Source organism: Danio rerio, chromosome 5 (genome assembly GCF_052040795.2).
Source record: "Danio rerio strain M-AB ecotype USA chromosome 5, GRCz13ab, whole genome shotgun sequence".
Lineage (NCBI taxonomy): Eukaryota > Metazoa > Chordata > Actinopteri > Cypriniformes > Danionidae > Danio > Danio rerio.
In genome coordinates, this window is record NC_141025.1 from 19,889,972 (window position 1) to 19,910,887 (window position 20,916).

Below are 20,916 nucleotides of genomic sequence, written 5' to 3' on the forward strand. Positions count from 1 at the left end.
TTTTTTTAAACATAAGCAAAAGTGCATGGCTTCAGTCCCTACTTTTGGACATTTTCTGATTGAAGGTAACTCACTGCTGAAATCTTTCCGTATGTGTCAAAACAAAAAATGTGTCAATTTACTGGTTCTATATGAAGAACTGTTGTCTATTGACTCTGCGTTGAGTTAGATAGCTTTCCTAATGCTCTTAATTTATTTTCATACACTTTTATACAATTGTAATTTACTTTGTTTTGTTATTCTTTTTTCTTTCTTCAGCTTAGGTAGTTTGTATTTTTTTTCTCTCCTTTGTATCTCTCTCATATCAGTCTCCTGATTGTGGTTGTATATTTGCATTCTTTAATAAATAAAAAAAAGTGCTGTTAAATACATGTTTAGAGAAATTCGGTTTTGGGCCCTTCTTTTGTAAGGGGATGAGTACGCTGTATGACGGGGGAAATAGCTCAGTGAAATGAGGACATTGAACTACACAGAGATTTCTATTAGAAAGAGGAATTCGGCAAAGCTGTCCAGCCTCTGTGTACCTGTTTCTCATAGTAGCCCAAGCCTTCTGTCACTAGAATCCAAATTGCTAGACGAAATGTTTTAATTAGTCAGTTAGCAGACGATACAGCCTTATTTGTAAAAGACTCAAACCAGGTTCATCAGGTTATCAAATCTATTCAGTTGTTCTCTAATGCCTGATGTTTGCACCTAATCTCCTCATAAATTGTGAAATATAAAAATTCTCCCCTATTATCTGTAGAAGGTATACCAGTTGAAGAAGCTGTTAACTATTTAGGTGTTGTCATTTCAAAAAATGAACAAGATAGAGTGTCTATTTTGTGTGTGTATTGTTGTTATTATTTACTTTCTATCACCCTGGCATTATTTTACTATACTGTCACATATTTGTTGTTTAACGCATATAATAGAAAAAAAGAAAAAAGAAAAAAAAGTTCTGTTAAATACTGTAACAACAATAAAATCAAATAAAATTACTTCAGAATCCTACATACAGTTTACCCATGTGAATAAGATCGATATGGATGATATGTGCTGCTTCTGTAAAGCGGATAGAGCATCTCACATTTAGACCTGTTTGAATGTAACTTAATTTTTGAATGTTGAATTTAGGTGGGCCTAGCAAAATATGCCTTTAGACAATGTTTGATAATTATGATACAATAAAACATAGATTTGTTTTTGTAATATGAAAAAATATCAAATAAAGATCTGGATTTTTTTTGATAACCTCTATTGGCAAAATGTCATATACATAAACAAAAATGTGCTAAGTCATCTCCTATGTTAACGTTTTTTTTTATTTTCATTTCATTATTTCTTCTGTGAAACTGCTAAAAAGCAAAATATCTGAGATATGTATTAAACGGGCTACTGCAAAAAAAAGAAAAAAAAAAAAGTATCTCCCCGATAATCTTTTAAATCACTGTACACTCTGTTAATTGTGTCTCTCTCTGTGTGAGTGTGTGTGTACCTGTTTTTATGTTCCTTGTATTATTTCTGCAACATTTTATATTACATAAATTAAGTTTTGCTGAATTAAAATGTTGAATATCCAGGTATGCCAGCTACATACACTGTTGTTCGTTTAATAAGCTTTTTATGAAATCCGTATGCTTTGATCTTCTTGACTTTGACATTAGTGATTTAAAAAATCAAAGATGAGAGGTGAGGAAGATGACAGATGATTACCTTCAATGTAATCTGATAATGAAGCTTTCATATCTCACTGCATATTTAAAAACATTTTTAGAGCCCTGAATTGCAGATGCATCAACTTTTATTATTGAAGTCTGCCATGCAAGCGAGAAGAATGAACCTTCGGCATATTCATACGAAGTTCTTACCTCTGACACTCAGTTGGTTACATGAAAACTATTTGGTATAGATTATCTATGGTTTATTTTAACTGACTGTAGGGGTTCTGTGGATCCTAAAAAAATATAAACATGCTCAGCTCTTCCAGTCTTAGACCTACAAGGTGCCAGGGATTTAATGCCAGTAAAGTACATTGTTTGATTACCTAAAGAACATTCATTCATTAATTTTCCTTCTGCTTAATTTCTTTATTCATCAGGGGTTGCCACAACAAGATCCACCAACTTATTAAACACATTCTACACAGCAGATGCCCTTCCAGGTGCAACCCAGTACCAGGAAACACCCATGCACACTCATTCACACACATATAGTCGATTTAGTCTATTCAATTCACCTAAATCTTAGATTTTATTTTTATAGAGTTCTTTTCTTTTGTAGGGTATTAAAATATAGCTTGATTTCACGTCATTAAATGTAGCATTTTTGTTTTCCATAACAAAACCCAAATACATTTATCGGAGATGCTATATAAAGAATTTAGATCTTGATCAATAAGAAAATTAAAACCCTTGCTAACTGTACCACCAGCTAAACAGATTTCACATTATACTTAAAAATCTACTGCAGTTAAAATAATCTGGCACAACTGGTTTCTGAATCATATTGTTTAACGCCAATACACTAAAACATCTTTAAGTAACAAAATGGGAGAAAATGTCCCATAATAGTGGACACCATTAAAGCAGCAGCCAAGCTGACATTCTTCATGCCTGGACTCAAAAAGCTATCATTTGTTTCCTAAAAACTCTGAGGGGGCTGCGGTTGAGCTTATTTTTTTAGCATGTTAGCATGTAAGTTAATGGATTTTATTGATCATCCACAAAACAGGAGCAAACATTGGCATACACAGAATTTTTGTCTTGTTTCTAGTCCAAATAATATTCGTAAATACTAAAATAATCATTTTCACTTTGAAATACGATTATTTTGCTTGTTTAGAAGATGCAATGTATTTTTTATTTAATGCCATATCAGCAACAAAGGCAATTGTCATGGCAAGAACATTTAATTAATAAATATACAATTAAAAACAAACAAATGGATACATAAATTGAATAATATTTCCTGGTGTCACTTTGTTAAAATTGTCCTAAAGAGTGCCCTATATGAATATTTGGTTTAATTACAGAACCCAGCTTAGACAATAAAAACAAAAGGATGACTTCTTTTTCAACATTATTTGCTAGACGTCTTACACTGCTCAAATGTAAAGACACATTTCCTCCAACTTTTAATTATTGGATTATGGATCTTATGTACCATCTTACAGAGGAAAAGCTTTGGTAGTCCACCAAATGTTGCAGTCGAAAAGTTTATCTTATTTGGCAGCCAGTGCTGACAGAGCAAACGGATCCAAACTGAATATTTGCAATTTGACCGCTGTTTATTTGTTTCTCAAGTTTTTTATTCTATTTCCTATCTAGGTTATTTTATTTCTTTATTTTATATTTGGTAAGCCTATTGTGATTCATTGAGTACACTGTAAAATTTAATACCTCATTACTTCAACTTAAATGGAGTAAGTTCACAATACTCATATAGATTAGTTTTTTTAATCACAAATTTAAAATGGGTTTTACTGAGCTCAAATTGCTTCATTTCCTCAGATGAATTAAGTTCACAGTACTCATTAGGATTAGTTTTTGAACTAAAATAGTTTGTTGCAATCGGTTTCCTCAAACGATTTGGATAAGTTGGTGGTTCATTCCGCTGTGGTGACCCCAGATTAATAAAGGAATTAAGCCAAAAAGAAAATGAATGAATAAATGGTGCAGTGAGGTGGGGGGCTCAGCTGGAGCCAAGTTAATGTTTTTTTGTTTTTGAAATATTTTTTACATTTTTATTTTATTGGCAAAAATGGTAATAAAAAGATCTGGAAAAAAAAGTCCTTAAGAGAGCTAATTTCATAGAAAAGTCTTCCAGTAAATTGTGTTTTACAGCAAGGGGAATTGTGCAGTATAAATATTAAGTGGGGTCTTCGCTTGTTTTAAAGAAAAAACTGAACTTTTTTTTTGCTCGTCTAGAAAATGCTTTTTGATTGTCTGTCTTGAAAACCTAGATTAGGAGTTTAAGTTCTGTGTTGCCCATGGAAGAAATGCGATATTTGATAGCAAATAAACGAAACATATATTTTTAAATCTGGAACCCAATTATGTTTTACATCAGTAATGCTGACATGTAACTCATTATAGGTGGGATTGGTTTGGCATATGTCAAGATGTGGAGCCTGTAAATAATTTATTTTTTATATTTAATTCAATTTTTTTTCTCCTATGCTTTCTGGATGATATTGTATTACGTTTTGTCGGACTGTTTGTGTATTGTGAAATGGCCTTTGTACTTTTTTGTTCTTGTTATTTTTTTCTGTTTATGTTATTGTTCATTTTTTATTGCTAAAACAATAATAAAAAAAAAAATTATTTAAATTTTTTTTAGATATTTAGACAAAAAAAAAGACCAAAAAAACTTTTTGTTTTTGCAGTGTAGCTTCTTAAGTATCCCTTGGAAAATCACAGTCAGACGCTGGTTTCACCCGCAAGTCGCAGAGTTTAATCGATTTTTAAAATATACATAAACAACATTTTCTGATTTTAAATACCCCAAATACCCTCCCATTCCCTCCCTTTTTCTCTCCACCCCCACTCGCTTGGCAATCATTTCCCTCCATCCTAGCAGAGAGGGCACCTACTACCTCCACAAAAATGAAAATCACTCTATTTGTGCAGCATATTGCTTTCTTTTTTTTAAGACATTTGCGAACATAAATACTACAGTTTGTTTTCTGCTCGGATGTTGGGCTGTTCAAAAGTAATAGAAACAGCAATGTCCTCCAAACTGCCTTTCCAAAAAAAAAAAAAAAGTCCAAAGATACTGAGCTATTCTTCTCTTTACCACCCATGCTGAGATTAACACAATGCAGATACTGAATGGATGTATATTCAGTCCTCAATCCCACCGGTCCCTTTCTTTCTTTTCCATCTTTACTCTTCTAACGAGTTGGTGTCCACCCAATCTCCGTAGTCTCTCCATACTTTTCTGTTGTTCTCATTCATCTCTTCTTTGTACATCCAATCAGTCCTCTATAAAGGAGAAAGTCTGTATTTACCGATGGTCACCAACATTTTAGAATGGATCGGGTTGGCGAGCAAGTCTGCGACGTGTCCACAGTGGGCGGGTGCAGGCAGAGTGAAGGGCAAAGCTTAACTGTTTAACGGCACTAAAGGAAAAACTCAAATTAGTCACAAGGCATGCATGTTACACACTCAGTTCTAGAGTTTGCCCTTTCGAGAGGGTGTGATATCAGTGTGTATGTACATACATCTGTCTGCGTATACATGTATGAGTGCAAGTGTGTCTGTGTTCAAGTGTACTGGGGCCTTTTTTTTGCCATCTTTATTAATGCAGTCTTTCCGCCCCGCTGCAGCAGGGCATCGCAATCTCACACTCTGGGGGAGTATTTGGGGTTTCTTGGCACCTCGGTGAAAGATTTCAGCTCGTAAGGAATCCCAGTGTCCACCTCAATGGACTTGCGGGAGAATAGCAGCCGGATATCATTGTGCAAGTAGATTTTTCCAGATTTGGAACTCTGGAATCTAAGATATGCAAACAGAGGATGGGAAAAAAAAGCACTTAAGAGAGGAGGAAAATTGCTTTTATGATTATCTTGAAATAGAATGCATTAAATGCAGTGGTGTAAAGTAACAAACTACTGTAATCCTTTAGTTTTTCACAGGAATTGTAATTTACTAAGTAGTTTTAAAAAATGTGTATGTTTACTTTCCCTTGAGTACATTTTAAGGGCAGTATTGGTACTTTACTCCACTGCTTACCTTCAACCTGCAGTCACTACTTTATTTCTTTATTGTCTATGGGGATTGGCTAAAATAAAAATAAAAAATCAGTCCTGTGATTTTATGTGCAATTTGATTGGACAGGAATGTAAATTTGAACAACTTCAAACCATGGGCGCTTAATAAATGCAGCAAGGAGATGTCCAAAATCTTTACACACAATGACCCAGAGACTGTTTATAGACTGCATATCACTGATGAGAAAATGAAGGATGTCGACTGTATGATGACTGAAATAGTCAAACATCCTTTAATAATCACTTAATGGAACGAATGAAGAATGGAAGGAAGAGCCGAATGAAGGAAAAGCCGAACAAAGAATGAATGGAAGAACCAAATGAATGAAGAAAAGATGCCAGGAAGGACTGAACAAACAAAAAAATAAATAAATTATTAAAAGAACAAAAAAACAAATGAAGGGAGGAACAAAATAACAAAGGAATGAATGAATGAGTGAACAAATAAACGAAGGAAGGAACAAATAAAGGAATGAACGAACTAACAAACAAATGTATGAATGAAGTACAAAACATACAAACAAACAATGGAAGGACGGACTGAAGGAACAAACAAATGAAGGAACAAAATAACAAAACAATGAAGAAATGAAACAACGATGGAACAAAATAGCAAAGTAATTAAATAATGAAGGAACAAAAATAACAAAGGAAAGAAATAACGAAGGAATGAAATAACAAAGGAAGGAAGGAACGAGGGAATGAAGGAACGAATAAATAAATATAGGAAGATAACATTCTGTAGTGCATTTAGTTAAATCCTAAACAAACGCATCGGCTTTTCACAGTGTAATACTCACTACTCACTATACTCGAGTATTTTTTTAAAAGAGCTACTGTTTACTCATATTTTGAGTAATAATTACAACAGATACTTTTACTCTACTTGCACTACATTTTTGGGCAAGTAATGGTATCTTTACACCACTGATTATAGGTATTTAATTGTTGTGTTGTTTTTTTTTTGGTTGTTGTTTTGCTAAATATTTGTGAATTGTAGAACTATGATATATATATTTTTAGTGTTTAACACACCCAATATATATTTTCTAATTAAAAACAAAACAGATGCAAAAAGCTTGGGCTTAGTAATTATTATTATTCTTTGTTGGACAAATTAATACTTTTATTCAGCAAGAATGCATTTAAAATTGACCCTGAAGACTTTTTCTTTATTGCTTTATACGTTGATGATAATCTTGATAGTCTTGAGCACCAAATCAGTATACTAGAATGATAGAAGGATCATTGAAAACCCCAGTAAAGAAGTATATATCATAAATTTTTTTTTTATTTCATTTTACCACATATTAAAATATAAAATAGTTACTTTAATTACTAATAATATTTCACAGAATATATATTTTTACTGCATTTTCAATTTAATAAAATCATTCGTGCACTGATAGCTTTAAAGAGCCTGTGAAGTGCTTTAAATGTGCATTTTTTACTTGAATTTTGACGTAATCTTAACTGAAAAATTAAGAGAGGGCGAGACAGAGCAGCTCCTCCCCCTTTAAAAAAACAGCCAATAGCGAATTGTTTTCTCACAGCTCTGCCAGTGAGTGGTTGAATACAAGCGCATCAAATTAAAGCAAATGAAAAGCGTCCAGAAGGGGGCAGGGCATGTCAGATACTAAAGAGCATTTGATTAGTCAAGATTTGATGAGAAACTAAAGAATGATTTGAATAAAAAAAATAAAAAAAAGTTGATCCATTTAGGTGGAAGTAACAAACTACAAGCTTTACATGTTTATTTCAGGCTTATATCTTCTAAATGTGACTTGTGTCACACGCTAGATTATAGATATCCTTAAAGCTAATATGATACTAACATCTAAAAAAACTTTTATTTTAATTTTACAGAATCTTTAACAGTAGTGTGCATCTTGAGAACGTTTACCTGAGGTGTATCAAGTAACAGAGAATCTTCTTCCTGTCGAACAAGGCGCCTTCCTCTGACCGCTCCGCCTCCTCCACAGGCACCAGGAAGATGCGATGGCGCAAGAAGGTCATGTGATTAACGGGCATGTCGCCAAAATTATACGTCACCAAAAACATTTTAACCACAGTCTTATTGGGGTTAAATAAGGTCTGCAAAAACACAACAACAAAATGATTTGAAAATGTTATAACAATTAGTCTTAAACTTAAATGTACACATTTAAAAATGTACATATACAATAGTCAACATTTGAAGTGAATCATCACCTTTCATTAAAGTACCCTTAAACCAGGGGTGTCCGAACTCGGTCCTGGAGGGCCGGTGTCCTGCAGATTTTAGCTCTAACTTGATTCAACACACCTGCAAGATGTTTCTAGAAAGCCTAAGAGCTTGATTAGCTAGCCCAGGCATGTCTGATTGGGGTTGGAACTAAACTTTGCAGGACACCGGCCCTCCAGGACCGAGTTTGGACATGCCCGCCTTAAACTATTGAACAACAATCATTCTCATCCAAGCACTATTTTGAAAAAAGGTTTTTGATTCACTTCAAATGTTGACTACTGTGCATCTACAGAAATAGAAAGAAAGCCCACCACTTGAATGGTCCCTGCTTTGGGTACGCTGTATCCTTTTTTTCCAAGTGGTTCTAACAAGATCACTCCCTAAACATGGAAAATAAATATGTCAGTTCTGCATATTACAATAGAAAATTTAGCTAACACTATACAATATGAAACTTGTTAATTTTAGTTAATGAACAGTATATACTCACATAAACAATGTTTGTACACCAAATCATAATTTATTATTAAATCATAATTTGCTAATGCACTCAGAGTTAACATAAGCTAACAAGAAACAACTATTTTTATTAACTAGTGTTAACAAAGATGAATAAATACTGTAATAAATGTATTGTTCATTGTTTGTTTAGTTTATTTATTTATTGCCACATCAGCAACTAATGGCTATTTCATGGCAAAATGGGTATACATAAAATATTACAAGATAAAAACTAATTTGTATTACAATAAGAAGTTACTTGTACAAATATATAAAATAGAAATAAATACAATTCACACAAAAATGTATTCCAGGTTTAATATGATTTTTTCAGTTAAAATTTGATGAATAATTTAAGATTCTTGCTGGCGGTACCTTTTGAAAAACATCCTTCAAAGTACTTTCCTTATAAAATTGTTGTCTAATGATTTTCAAACTTCCACATTACAACAAAATATGTTTCATAAGAGCAGCTTTTGTTTGTTTAGTTAGTACATTAACTAACATTAATTGTAAAGTGTTATCAAAATTTATACGCAAGATATGATAATACATGCACTTCTATCTTTTTAAATTCAGAAAAATACAAAAGAAAATCACTAGTCGTGTGAACATTCTTAAAATAATTTTTCCAAAATACATTTTTTGTGTTCCCAGAGCTGGGTTGTGGCTGGAAAGGCATCTGCTGCGTAAAAACTAGCTGGATAAGTTGGCGGTTCATTCCGCTGTGGCGACTCCGGATTAATAAAGGGACTAAGCCGACAAGAAAATGAAATGAACATTTTGTGTGTGATCTAGCGGTTTAGTGATTATATAAGGTCTGAAAAGTTTCAAAGATCAATTGCATGATAAATGGAGATACTACAGTCTCCCAAAACAAAGACCTGATTCTGCCTGAAACAAATAACGAATAATACCAACTTTACTTCCTGCACAATTATACTGTAAAGCATTTGCATAATGGCAGCGATATACCCTGCATGTGCAAAATAACATCTCATTTGAATCTCAAAGACTGCAGTTGAGGCCTGAAACATTCTGGTTGTTGTCGACATATCAAGATGACTATGTTTTCTGCGCTGCAAAAGCAAACCCAAATCCAAAGGATGTGCACTCTGGCTTGAATTAATTTTATAAACGTGACACCATGTTAGAATAACTGTGTGAACACACTGTACAAGTCATGAACTGAGAATGTTCCTGGATCTGAAATTCGGATATGGTAATTTGCTTTCATTTCTGACACAGTAGACTAATCACGGTCCATCTGGCCAATCTGAGGAGAGCAAGCTTTCGAAGTTTAGAGAAGTTTAGAGTGACTGGATCTTTGAAAGCGTTTTAAACCTTGAATAGATTTCAACTTTCATAAAGGGGCCTCGAAAACAAAATTAGGAAAACAATGTAGTAATGTGTGGTATTTTCTATGCATAGTAGACTTAAGTTCATATATATACCCTTCTTTATTTTTGCTGGTGGTCCCAGTCATTGTACTTCTTTTATGCAATTATTCAATTATTCAATTATTTCTGAAGGAGAGGAGACCAATGGGATTGTAAGCCCTATAAAGAATTTAACTAATATAACTATAATAATAAACATTATAATAACTATAATATAACTATAATAATAAACTGTATGTGATAACTTTGTTGACCTGGTTGTTTTTTCTTTATTTTCTTTTTTTTTTTTTTTTTTTTTATTATTATTTTTATTTTTTATTTTTTTTATTTTGTTTTATTTAATTTAATTTTACTTCACTTTACTTTACTTACTTTACTTTACTTTATTTTATTTTATTAAATTTAATTTTACTTTACTTTAATTTTACTTTACTTTACTTTAATTTTACTTTACTTTACTTAAATTTTACTTCACTTTTTTATTTTATTTTATTTTATTAAATTTTAATTTAATTTAATTTAATTTAACTTTATTTTATTTAATTTTACTTTATTTTACTTTTACTTTTTTAATTTAATTTAATTTTATTTTATTTTATTTGACTTATTTATGTATTTGTTTGAGTGTGTGTGCATGTTAAAATTTATCAAATAAACTAAAAAAAAAAAAAAAAAACGCATGATGAAGCACTTTCATGAATCAAGTTGTACAGCTACAAGACAAAAATAATCTACTTTATTAAGCTGAATGAATTTAACACACACAGGCAGCAGGTACATACCAGAAAGGGAGAAGGGGCACTGTGCTCTGAGGTGTCATAATAAGTCACTTGCACAGGTAAGGTGGCATGCTGTGGGCAATAGGAGCCGCTTGCCCCGATTTCTGCTGTAAAGCCCTCAATTCGTCCAGATGGAGTAAAACGACCCTTCAGAATTGACTCCTTCAGACACATCAAAACATCAGTCACTAAGGTTTGAATACAAAGACTTTTAAAACATTAGATATCATACACTAAATGGCTAAGAATTTAACAGAATAAAGTCACACGGTAACACTTTAAATTAGGTCACAATTCAGGTTATTAACTACTGGCTTATTGCCTGCCAATTATTAATATAGTAACTGTTCATTAGTAGTCATAAAATATGATCTTATTCTGCAACCTTAATCCTACATAAAATCTAAACCCAACTTCTACATTACTAGCTATTATTAAACAGCTAATTAGTGGTTTATTAAGCTAGCAGTGTTCGTTAATGGTTTGTTAATAGCGTGAATCACACAAAAACATGCTTAAAGTCAGCGTGAACCCAAAGCTTTTATTTCAGTATGTCATTATACTGCCGACAGAATACAGAGTAGGGGGCGGGGCTTCCTTTTGTGCATCGTTCCCTCATAGCAAACTAACAGTAGGAGAGTGTATAAATATATAGATGCTATGAAAACCCTCAGGTTGACGGAAACAGAAGAACTACCACTCCTGGAAGCAAATGCTCAGAATTTGATTTAAGATTACCAAAAACAAACACATTTTTTTTCTGGGGATTAATTTGCAGCGAGTAATTATTCACTTTGAGAATACCAACGTGAGGTAGCAAACTATACATTGTAAATTCAGATTTCACGTGGACTTTAATGCTAGAAGATGCAAACAAACTATCCTGTTCTAGAATTGTCTGAATTAGGGCTGCACGTTATTTGACAAATCTTACATTGCTATATTTTGTTATTCTGCAATATATATTGTGATATGAATACAATATCACCGGATGACTTGAATATCTCTATTTGGAAAGAATTAACCATTTAAGACTGACTGGATTGATTCTGTACACTCAGAGAAAAAGGTACACGATGGTACAAATAATGTTCCTTGGGGAACAGTTTTGTATCTTTGTAAAAGTTGTGCCTTATATGGTACAGAAAAGTCCTCTTATGACACTGTTCTTTACCTTTTATGGTACAATTAAAACGAAGATACACAACTGTTCTCATAAAGAAGGTAAATAAGTGTTGGACAACTCCTTTATTACAATATCTATGAAAATAAGTATGACTGGAAAGGCAAAATGATTTTAAAAATAATTTCCATATTAAAACATGAATCTTGATTTAAAAGCATATGTTTAAAGAAACTCATAAACATGAATTATTAAGTTCTATAATACAAAACAACTGGTAAAACAAAACTATAGCTATTGTAAACTAAACATTTAAGGCATTTCTAATAAACCTTTTTTTTAAGCATTTTCTGATAAATACAGTTATTTTGGCGTTTGCTTTCCACTACGCACGTGAGCTGGCAGAAGTCTCGCATATGCAAAGTGTTCATGCTGACATTTTAGTATTATAAAACTAATCAAACATTGTGAATATCTCATTACAATACTTTTGCATGATTCTATTTCTATTTTAAAATTAAGTAAATTAAATTATATTTTAAGTGATTACAAAGATATTGTGTGTAAACTTGAGAAAAAAGTTTTATATTTGTACATGGGAGAATGAATTTCTGTAACATTTTTGTGAAAAATGTTGTGATTGATGGTAAAGTATTTTTTTATTCTTTATTGTAAATGGAAAAGGTGTATTTACACACAAATAAATAAATAAAATTTAAAATAATTGTTTAAAAATGTATTTGATTTTTTATATTTACTGTAAATTAACTGACATTGGATATATATATATATATATATATATATATATATATATATATATATATATATATATATATATATATATATATATATATATATATATATATATACTATTTAAAGGCACTTTATATATATATATATATATATATATATATATATATATATATATATATATATATATATATATATATATATATATATATATATATATATATATATATAAGTGCCTTTAAATAGTTCTTGAAGAAAAACTATTGACACTGTTAAGGTACAAAGTGTCTTGTCACTGAAGTTGTACCTTCATGGATCAGATTTGTACCTTTGATGAAGGCACAATATTGTCTCTGTAGGTTTTTAAAAAACAAAGGTACATTTTGGTTTCCTATGGTGCAATTCATGTTCTTAAAGGTACAAACTGCAATGGTTCAAATTTGTTTCTTTGTCTTAAGGTACATTTCTGTTCCATAAAAAGGTACTGCCCCAGTGACAACATTGTACCATCTTTTCTGAGAGTGTAGAGAAGTGCATCTGCATTAAATATGATGAACCATTTACAAGCATAGGTCAATACAATAAAAAAAGAGATGCAATTGAAATGCACAGTGTTTAATGGTTTTCAGAGTCTATAGCCCCAGTCAGATCACACGGTTTTTATTGTCGGTTACGAAAGTCAATATGTCCGATTTTGCAATTTTTTTCTTGATAAAATGTTGACTTGTCATGGCCAACAAATGTGCCAGACTACACGCTCCTTCACGATCAGTCATCCTGTGACATCTACAACACCGTTATTTTCCAAAGTATAGTCAAAATTTATAACGATATTTCTCAATTTAAATTTTTTTAATCTTATTTCAGTCTCAATAAACACTGATGTTTGCAGACAACTCATAACTATATTATTTAAAGGCATTCCTTACAACATGGAAAGGATCAAACTTATGATTCCTTTTTTTTAATAAGATATTTTGTTTAAAATCTAACCGCAGTGAGGCGTTGCAAGCATGGTATTGTTTGTCATAACTATGCCACATTACACTAGAAGAAACGAAAGAATTACAATTTGTGTTACAAGGCCCATTTTATGTTACAACGCCTATTGTTACAAATCCCCACTACACTCTACTATGTCAAGGAAATCGGGACATATTTGTGTAATCTGACCGGGGCTTAACATTTTTCAGATTATAATAAAAATAATTTAATAAAATTAATCATCATTAAAAGTTACAAATGGTATAATTTCTTTTGCTTGAACGCTTTAAAAAACATTATACAATCACAGGCTGAAAATTGAAAATATAATAGACTCAACATTGCATATTGTGCGATGTGACTATTTTGAATGATCACACTGCGATATCTATGCGTAAACGATATATTGTGCAGCCTTAGCCTGAATAAATTAAATTACTTCCTTTCAAAAGAAAATAGTTTTTATACCATGGACTTACTGGATTAAATGACAAAAATATAGAAAACGGCACCTTAATCCATGTTAATTTAGCATTTTATTTACTTCGCATACCTCAAAGTTGCCAAGAAGAGGTCTGCTAATGGAGGATAAAGAGGAGACTGAACTGCAGCAGCGACTGGTATCTGTTCGGCGTCCACTGCGCAACTGTCGTCTAATAAAACAAACATGTGCACATTTTAATATCAATACAGTATAATAGAAGTTGTTTTGAGATGACTGAACTTACGCTTTAAGCCGAGTCCCAACTTTGAGCCTTCTCCCTGATCGTGAACAGTCTGTAGAAGTCTGAAAAGGAAGTTTGAAAGAGATGTTTCAACAAAAATCTGTTCATAGGAAGTAGTAAATCTTGCTGTCCTTGACAGGAAATTTGTTACGGGCATAACCATATTGCTGCAGACCTTCCATAAAAACAAACAATAAAAACTATACAAAATGCAATAGTTACAATAACTATAATGCTAATTAAGATAAACTCTTGTTTAATAAGCCCACTGAAACGGTTACAAAGGATTTCTTATATCGGTTCAACCTTCACTTAGGCACTCTATATCTCCTACCAGAGGGAAGCAGTTCATAATGTGGAAACAAAAAATGAGTTGGATCATTCAGAATCCTTTCCACCTGATTAAGGACACAATTCTCATTTAAAACTTGAGGATTAAAATGTTCATCACAATTTTCCATCCTGTCTTTAAGAGATGCATCAACTTAGATTTATACTGTACAGATAGGTTGCAAAACCACACTGTGATACCATATCTAACAATGCTTTCACAGAAAAGCTTTATAAAATAACATCATAAGCTTCTTGTTAACTCCAAAAAGATGTAACCTTCATAAAAAATACAATCTTTGGTGTAAACAAGAATAAGCTCACTCTATGTGTGTTTTCCATGTAAAAGAACTGTCAATGTAAATGCCCGAGTACTTATAGGTCTCTGACTGAGTAATAAGATGGTGAAGTACAACCACTTGATGATGGTCACCTATATACATCATTTTACATCAAATAAATCAAAAGACTTACATCAGTACATATCTCATTGATAGTGTCCATTTTATGATCCTACAAAAACAAGCTGCCAACAATGCCAGAATATATTAATCAGCAAAGACGTAATTTAACAAAAGCAAAAATATAAAAAAAGATTTTAATTAATGACATCAGAAATTTAGAATGTTGTATAATTTGAACTGAACCAAAAGACAACAGGTAATTTTCAATCTTCAAATGTCTTTAAATACTATTTTATGTACTTACAGATGAAGATGTGGCTTCAATATCACAGTTGTCCATAGTATCATTCTGATAGCGGCCATTAAATATCAGCTAAACTTATCTATCGACTCTGCATCAGACTTTAGCATTTTTACCTAATCTGAACTTCTGAACTATATAAATATCTGAACTATTTCAGTCTATTCATCTCTATATTTTTCTATTTTAAAAATTTTCTCTTTGTGGTTGTCTTTCTGTTGGTCTGTTTCTATGCTCATTTCTCTATCCTTCACTTTCTCTTTACTTCTTGGTCTCTCTTCAATCCTGAGTTCAACCCTCAAGTACTGACAACGGCATGATGAAAGTGACAGTATATGAGCTTCTATAGACCGTGTAACCCCTTTCACCCCAAATTCACTCATTCTGGAACTGAATTTGGCCAGAACCTGTAAGCGTGTATGTGTTAGGTCAGGTGAGGGAGGTCTCACCTCTTCAACAATGGCTCTGTCAATGGGCTTTGTTCTGGAGTCCCAATGCTTATTGTACTGCAATACAAAATTAAGCATACATATTCTAAAATCTCTCTGGTCGCTCCAATTTGGTCTTTTTTTTTCTCCATCTGACTATTCAGCTTTCATCATGACTCTGTCAGTAATAAGTAGTACAGTACATTATTCCTGCCCCTTCACACTTGCACGTTACCTAGAAATAGTTTTTCCTTAAACTAATCAGTACCTTCCTATTAACACTCCCCTGTTGTCATTTTTCACAATGTGGAAACATCTGACATGTTTATTCTCATTAATTAAAGGTGCAATATGATGGTCTTCAGATGGTCCAGATCACTGGTTAAAAGTTATTCTCAAAGCAATCGTTAAAATTAAGTGGTCCAAATGTATTTATATCTATTTATATATACTGTGGAAGGTTAACGACCAAAAAAAGTTCACAATGTTGGGTCTGAATATTATGATAGGCTGTTCTACCTGCCTGTGAAAATATATATGTGCATACCTTATCACACCCTGTTCATGGACAAGGGATTACATGTTCAGACCACTCGGATGCGGTTTATACAGAGAATGACAGGCTGACATCAACAATCTACTTTCTTATTTTAAGTTTATTCATTTTTTCCCCTTTATTAAGTCCAGTTGGGGCTGGAACCACCTTCTTGCTGTGAGGCGACAGTCCTAACCACTGCGCAACCGAGCTGCCCCTTATTTAAAGTTTCGTATTGAAATGACTAAATGGACTCCAATTAGCTTATTTAATAATATATTGTAGTGATGTTGTCTAGTGCAGTCGTCCCCAAGCCTTGGATTAGTTGCCACAGGGCCACACAAGAACTCACTAATTATTTCCATTTTATTTATTATCTGAGCCTGAATGATCTTTCATTTTGAAAAATCTTTTATTTTAAAAAATTAATATTCTCTTGTTATATCTCGGTCAATTGAGTGCAAAAATTAAACCCACATGCTAGCAAAAACAGACATCTTTGGAAAGTTTCTTTGCGAAGGGGAAAAGGCCCAGTGAAGAACCCACGAACTGCCAAGGAATAGATCCGCAACCCAATTGTCAACAAATCAGGTAAATCCAGCATGTCTGTGAAAGAAGATCGACTGCTGGAGATCGCAAATGACGGGGGCTTTAGGGACCGCTCACATATAGTGTTATTTTCCATGTGCAAGTTCGTTATTTCCAATAGAGATGAGCGCTCCGCAAGTCACGTAACAAGAACTGACAAAGCAGCTTCATACTTTAAATGGAATATACACATTTCGGTAGACTAATTACTTCAGACAAACACAGAACCCCCAAACATTGCAGTGCTTTTTCATGTTCTCCATAAATAAGCAATGTTTTGTCAGCTTGTCATCCTCTAAGAAAACGGTTGATGGTCGCCTAGCAATCTACATAGAACCCAACTAACACCACTGAGCCGCGGTAAAATGATCAAGCGTTGACCAGTCTGCGGTAATACAAACGTTGGGGACCACTGGTCCAGTGTAGATTCTTGCGCTCAAGAGGCATGACTTTGGATGCTGATTAGCAGGGTGGGACGTATGCTTTCATTGTATCAGGCTAACATTAACATTTTCAAAGATCTCTAATTGCAACTTTAAGGGCAATTCACATTAATCACACTCAGCACGTCTCTCTAAATATGCCAGTTTGATCTGAATGTTTCAGTACTGTATATTACAATTGGACTGTCTTAAAGCCATGTCATACATTCCCCCCATTTTTCAATGCATGTTAGTTATTGGCTTTCTACATGCAGAGTTAAACACTTTGGGAGTTGCATTAGCAGATCTTCTCCCCAAAAGAGTCTTCAAGGTAAGTAGAAAAATATCATGTGACATGATACCAAAGAGAAGACCAAAGGTGGTAACACTTTATTTTGATGGTCCATTTGAGTCTACTCCATTTGAGTAGACTGTCTGCTCAATATCTGTTGGTACTGCTGCTAAACAGACATTCAACTGAATATAAGAAACTTTGCAAGTACATGTCAACTTACACTAACCCCAACCCGGACTCCAACCTAACAGTCCACTTTTAATCTTATCAGAATTAGTTGGCATGTAGATGCAATGTAACTTAAATTCAACAAACAGACCATCAAAATAAAGTGTGACCCCAAAGGTTATTGGAGAAGAGGCCTCAGTATGATGGATAATAATGTGGAAGCATATAATAAATGGAGAACCTTGCCATTAATGTTTAAAATGATAGTAAAAAGGATCATTCAAATCTTTATCTCTAATAGCAGTATTGTAGAGTCATGTGAAAGGGCATTCAGTTTTAGTTCTCCTTCATTTGCATCTCACCTTGGTCTGCTCTCTTGCAGAGGGTAGTAGATGGTTCCAAAAGGGCGCACCCTTGGCATCAGTGCTGCGACAGGATGCTAGTCCGAGCCCTGGTGCTAACAGTGCCAGCCGACTGCGTTTTGATGTAGATGGACCTTCATCCTCTGAGCAGGACTCTCCTGTATCACTGGAGGACAGAAGCCTTTTCTTTACTGGACAGGAATTGGATGATCCTGCTAGTCCGTTTGCTTCCACTGGTGTTTTCTCCAGAGAGCTCAGTCCGTTAGAGCAGGAGGAGGAGGTCCTTGTCTCTGATGGTGGAGGAGAAGATTCAAAAGTTGCACCCCATTCGACAGCTTCAGCTGGTGTTGAAAACGGGACGGGTGCCCAACTGCTCTCTGTGGCACATAATGTGCCTTTGATATCCACAGGGTTATGGCCTTCGTCTTGTGGCCCTTCACAGGAGCCATCAGGGGCATTTCCTGCTGTGGAGGCCTCTGTCCTAGGAGTAAGGGTGGGAGGACTCCTTTCACAGTGGCCCCAGGTGGAGTGAGGGGCTGGGGGGTCCACCATAGGGGGAGATTTTGGTGACAGCGGAGTGAAGGCATCTGGGATGGGTCTGTCGTGGTTGTGCTGAGCTGGGCGTCGACCAGGAATCAGTGGGGAAAGTGGGGGTGACCTAGGGATTTCTGAGTCTCTGTGCTCAAGGAACGAGTTGGAAAAAAGTGGTTCCACCCCAGACCCGCAAAGCACCTCTCCATCAGACTCATCACCGTCATCCTCATTCTGTTGGAAAACACGCTTGTGGGCGACAGGGGCCGACGTTCCCTCAAGACTACGCTTCATGCCTAATCTGAGAGGCCGCAGAGTCTCTTGATTTTCCCCAAAAACACCTCTTTGGGAGAGGATGGACAACTGGTAGACCTTCTGGAGCCTTATCTCTTCGTCTCCAAAAGTTCTAGGAACTACTCGCCGTATTCCAGGTTCAGGGCTCTCGCTCTGAGTGCTAGGCAGAGGTAGATCCCCATCCTGGGCTGGAAGCTCAACGGCTGGCTCTTTACGAACCAGTTCCACGTGGATGTGACGCATAGTGACTTTGCTTGTGCTGGGTGATTGTTTCAAGGGAAGTTGTGCAGCGTTAAAGAATAAAGACACAAGCTCTAGAGAGTTCTAGAATGTCTGAACAAGTGCAACAAGGCTGTGAAAGTGAAAATAAGCTTCCCGTCTCATAGATGGAAGGCTCTAGTTTCCAGGGGTCAGTTGTGGAGTGCACACAGCTGCTGAAGTAAAGGAAACGGGTATAAAAGCATTAGAAATCTGAAGACATTACATGACAGATTTAGACTACACTAATCCGGCACATGTTAGTTAAAGGGATAGTTCATCCAAAACTGAAAATCCGGTCATCATTTACTCACCCTTCATTTGTTCCAAACCTTTATGAGTTTCTTTCTTCTGTTAAACACAAAATAATATATTTTAAGGAAAAAATCTGGAAACATTTAACCATTAAATTCCATAGTATTTGTTTTTCCTACTATAGAGGTCAGTGGTTACACGTTTCCAGCTTTCTTCAAAATATCTTCTTTTGTGTTCAAAAGAAAAGAAACTCATAAAGTTTTGGAACCATTTGAGTGAGAGTACTTTTTTTTTTGGATGAACTATGCCTTAAAATCAGTCTACACTGGCCTGGCTGTTTTGCTTTTTCATGTATATAACACTTATGTAACATGGTCATTTATTCAGTAACTTCTCAGAGGCTGAATCAAATTAGTGAATCGTTTATCCTCCAACTGCTAAATGATGGCTTGAAGAATTGATATATATGAACCAGATATCTTTTAAAAGGCAACATTGGACAATTTCAGAAGATTTGGGGCCCTTTCTTCTGTCACTTTTTAGGGAATTCTTTTCCCAAAGTACTGTATTGTAACTAAAGGTTGTTTTGATTATCATTGTATTGTATACTTACAGGCTGGGCTTGGGGTGTTTGTTTTCTTTTGTTTTTGTAAGCTTATGTATATCAGAAAACTAAATCCTGGAATTTGTGATTATTGCAAGTCTATTCAAAGACCAAATGAATTTTTTTTTACAAAAAACAAACAAACAAAGAAACCAAACCTGAAGTGGCATAACCATTCAAAAATTTGCATTTACACAAACCATTTAATACGGCATAGCTTCTTTACACTAAATTAGAAGCAGACACAGACCCACTCTTAATCCACCTTAAAACAGCTGGGCAAAGATTACTTAAACCTTGCACAGTATGTTTATGATTCACTAATATTATCCCTCCAGAAATAAAACCCTCATTTGTCACAGTTTTTGATCCACTAAAAAGTACAGCCTCTTACGAGTCATTCATTGGGAAATCAGACATTAGTTATGATATACATTTTGATTAGGTAGAAGAAAACCATTTCAAATCATTTGCTCATTTCAGCAAACAATTTTGTGTTTAATAGACATCTTAACGTAGACAGCTTGGCTAAAACAAGGCTAATCTTGAGCTATCAGTAAAAATCTAATAGACATAATAGTTTTGGCCTATTCTTAGACGTCTATTAGATTTTCACTGACAGCCCCAATTTAGCCTTGTTTTAGCCAAGATGACTATGTTTAGACATCTATTAGACATCTTTTAAAAACAAAAAAAGCTTGCTGGGTTATTTCTAAATCAGTTTGCACTGGACACTACAACAAAAGTATGTTTCTTGCTCTTATTTCCTGAGAGACAATGTTTTTATCTCACACACAATCAATACAAACTGTAAACTTGCAGTCAGCTACATTTTTAATGCCGTGGTGCTATTCTTCAGTGAGAGAGCCACACTGCTATAAATTAGTACAGACAACACGA

The 20,916-nt window shown here is 34.1% G+C and overlaps 1 protein-coding gene across 9 annotated transcripts in view; it reads right to left on the reverse strand.

Moving 5' to 3' along the window:
* Positions 1-4,411: 4,411 nt before the first annotated feature.
* atosb (atos homolog b) overlaps positions 4,412-20,916 on the reverse strand; it is a 42,514-nt gene continuing 26,009 nt past the window's right edge. For 4 of the 9 annotated variants that reach the window (XM_087252020.1, XM_087252016.1, XM_087252022.1 and 1 more), the window contains exons 5-11: positions 18,075-19,333; positions 14,245-14,303; positions 14,070-14,169; positions 10,663-10,821; positions 8,291-8,359; positions 7,656-7,846; positions 4,412-5,477 (exon numbers count right to left, since the gene is read on the reverse strand). In XM_087252020.1, the coding sequence (XP_087108146.1) occupies positions 5,324-5,477; positions 7,656-7,846; positions 8,291-8,359; positions 10,663-10,821; positions 14,070-14,169; positions 14,245-14,303; positions 18,075-19,142 (1,800 nt within the window). In that variant the 5' untranslated portion in view covers positions 19,143-19,333 and the 3' untranslated portion in view covers positions 4,412-5,323. 9 annotated transcript variants of the gene reach the window in all.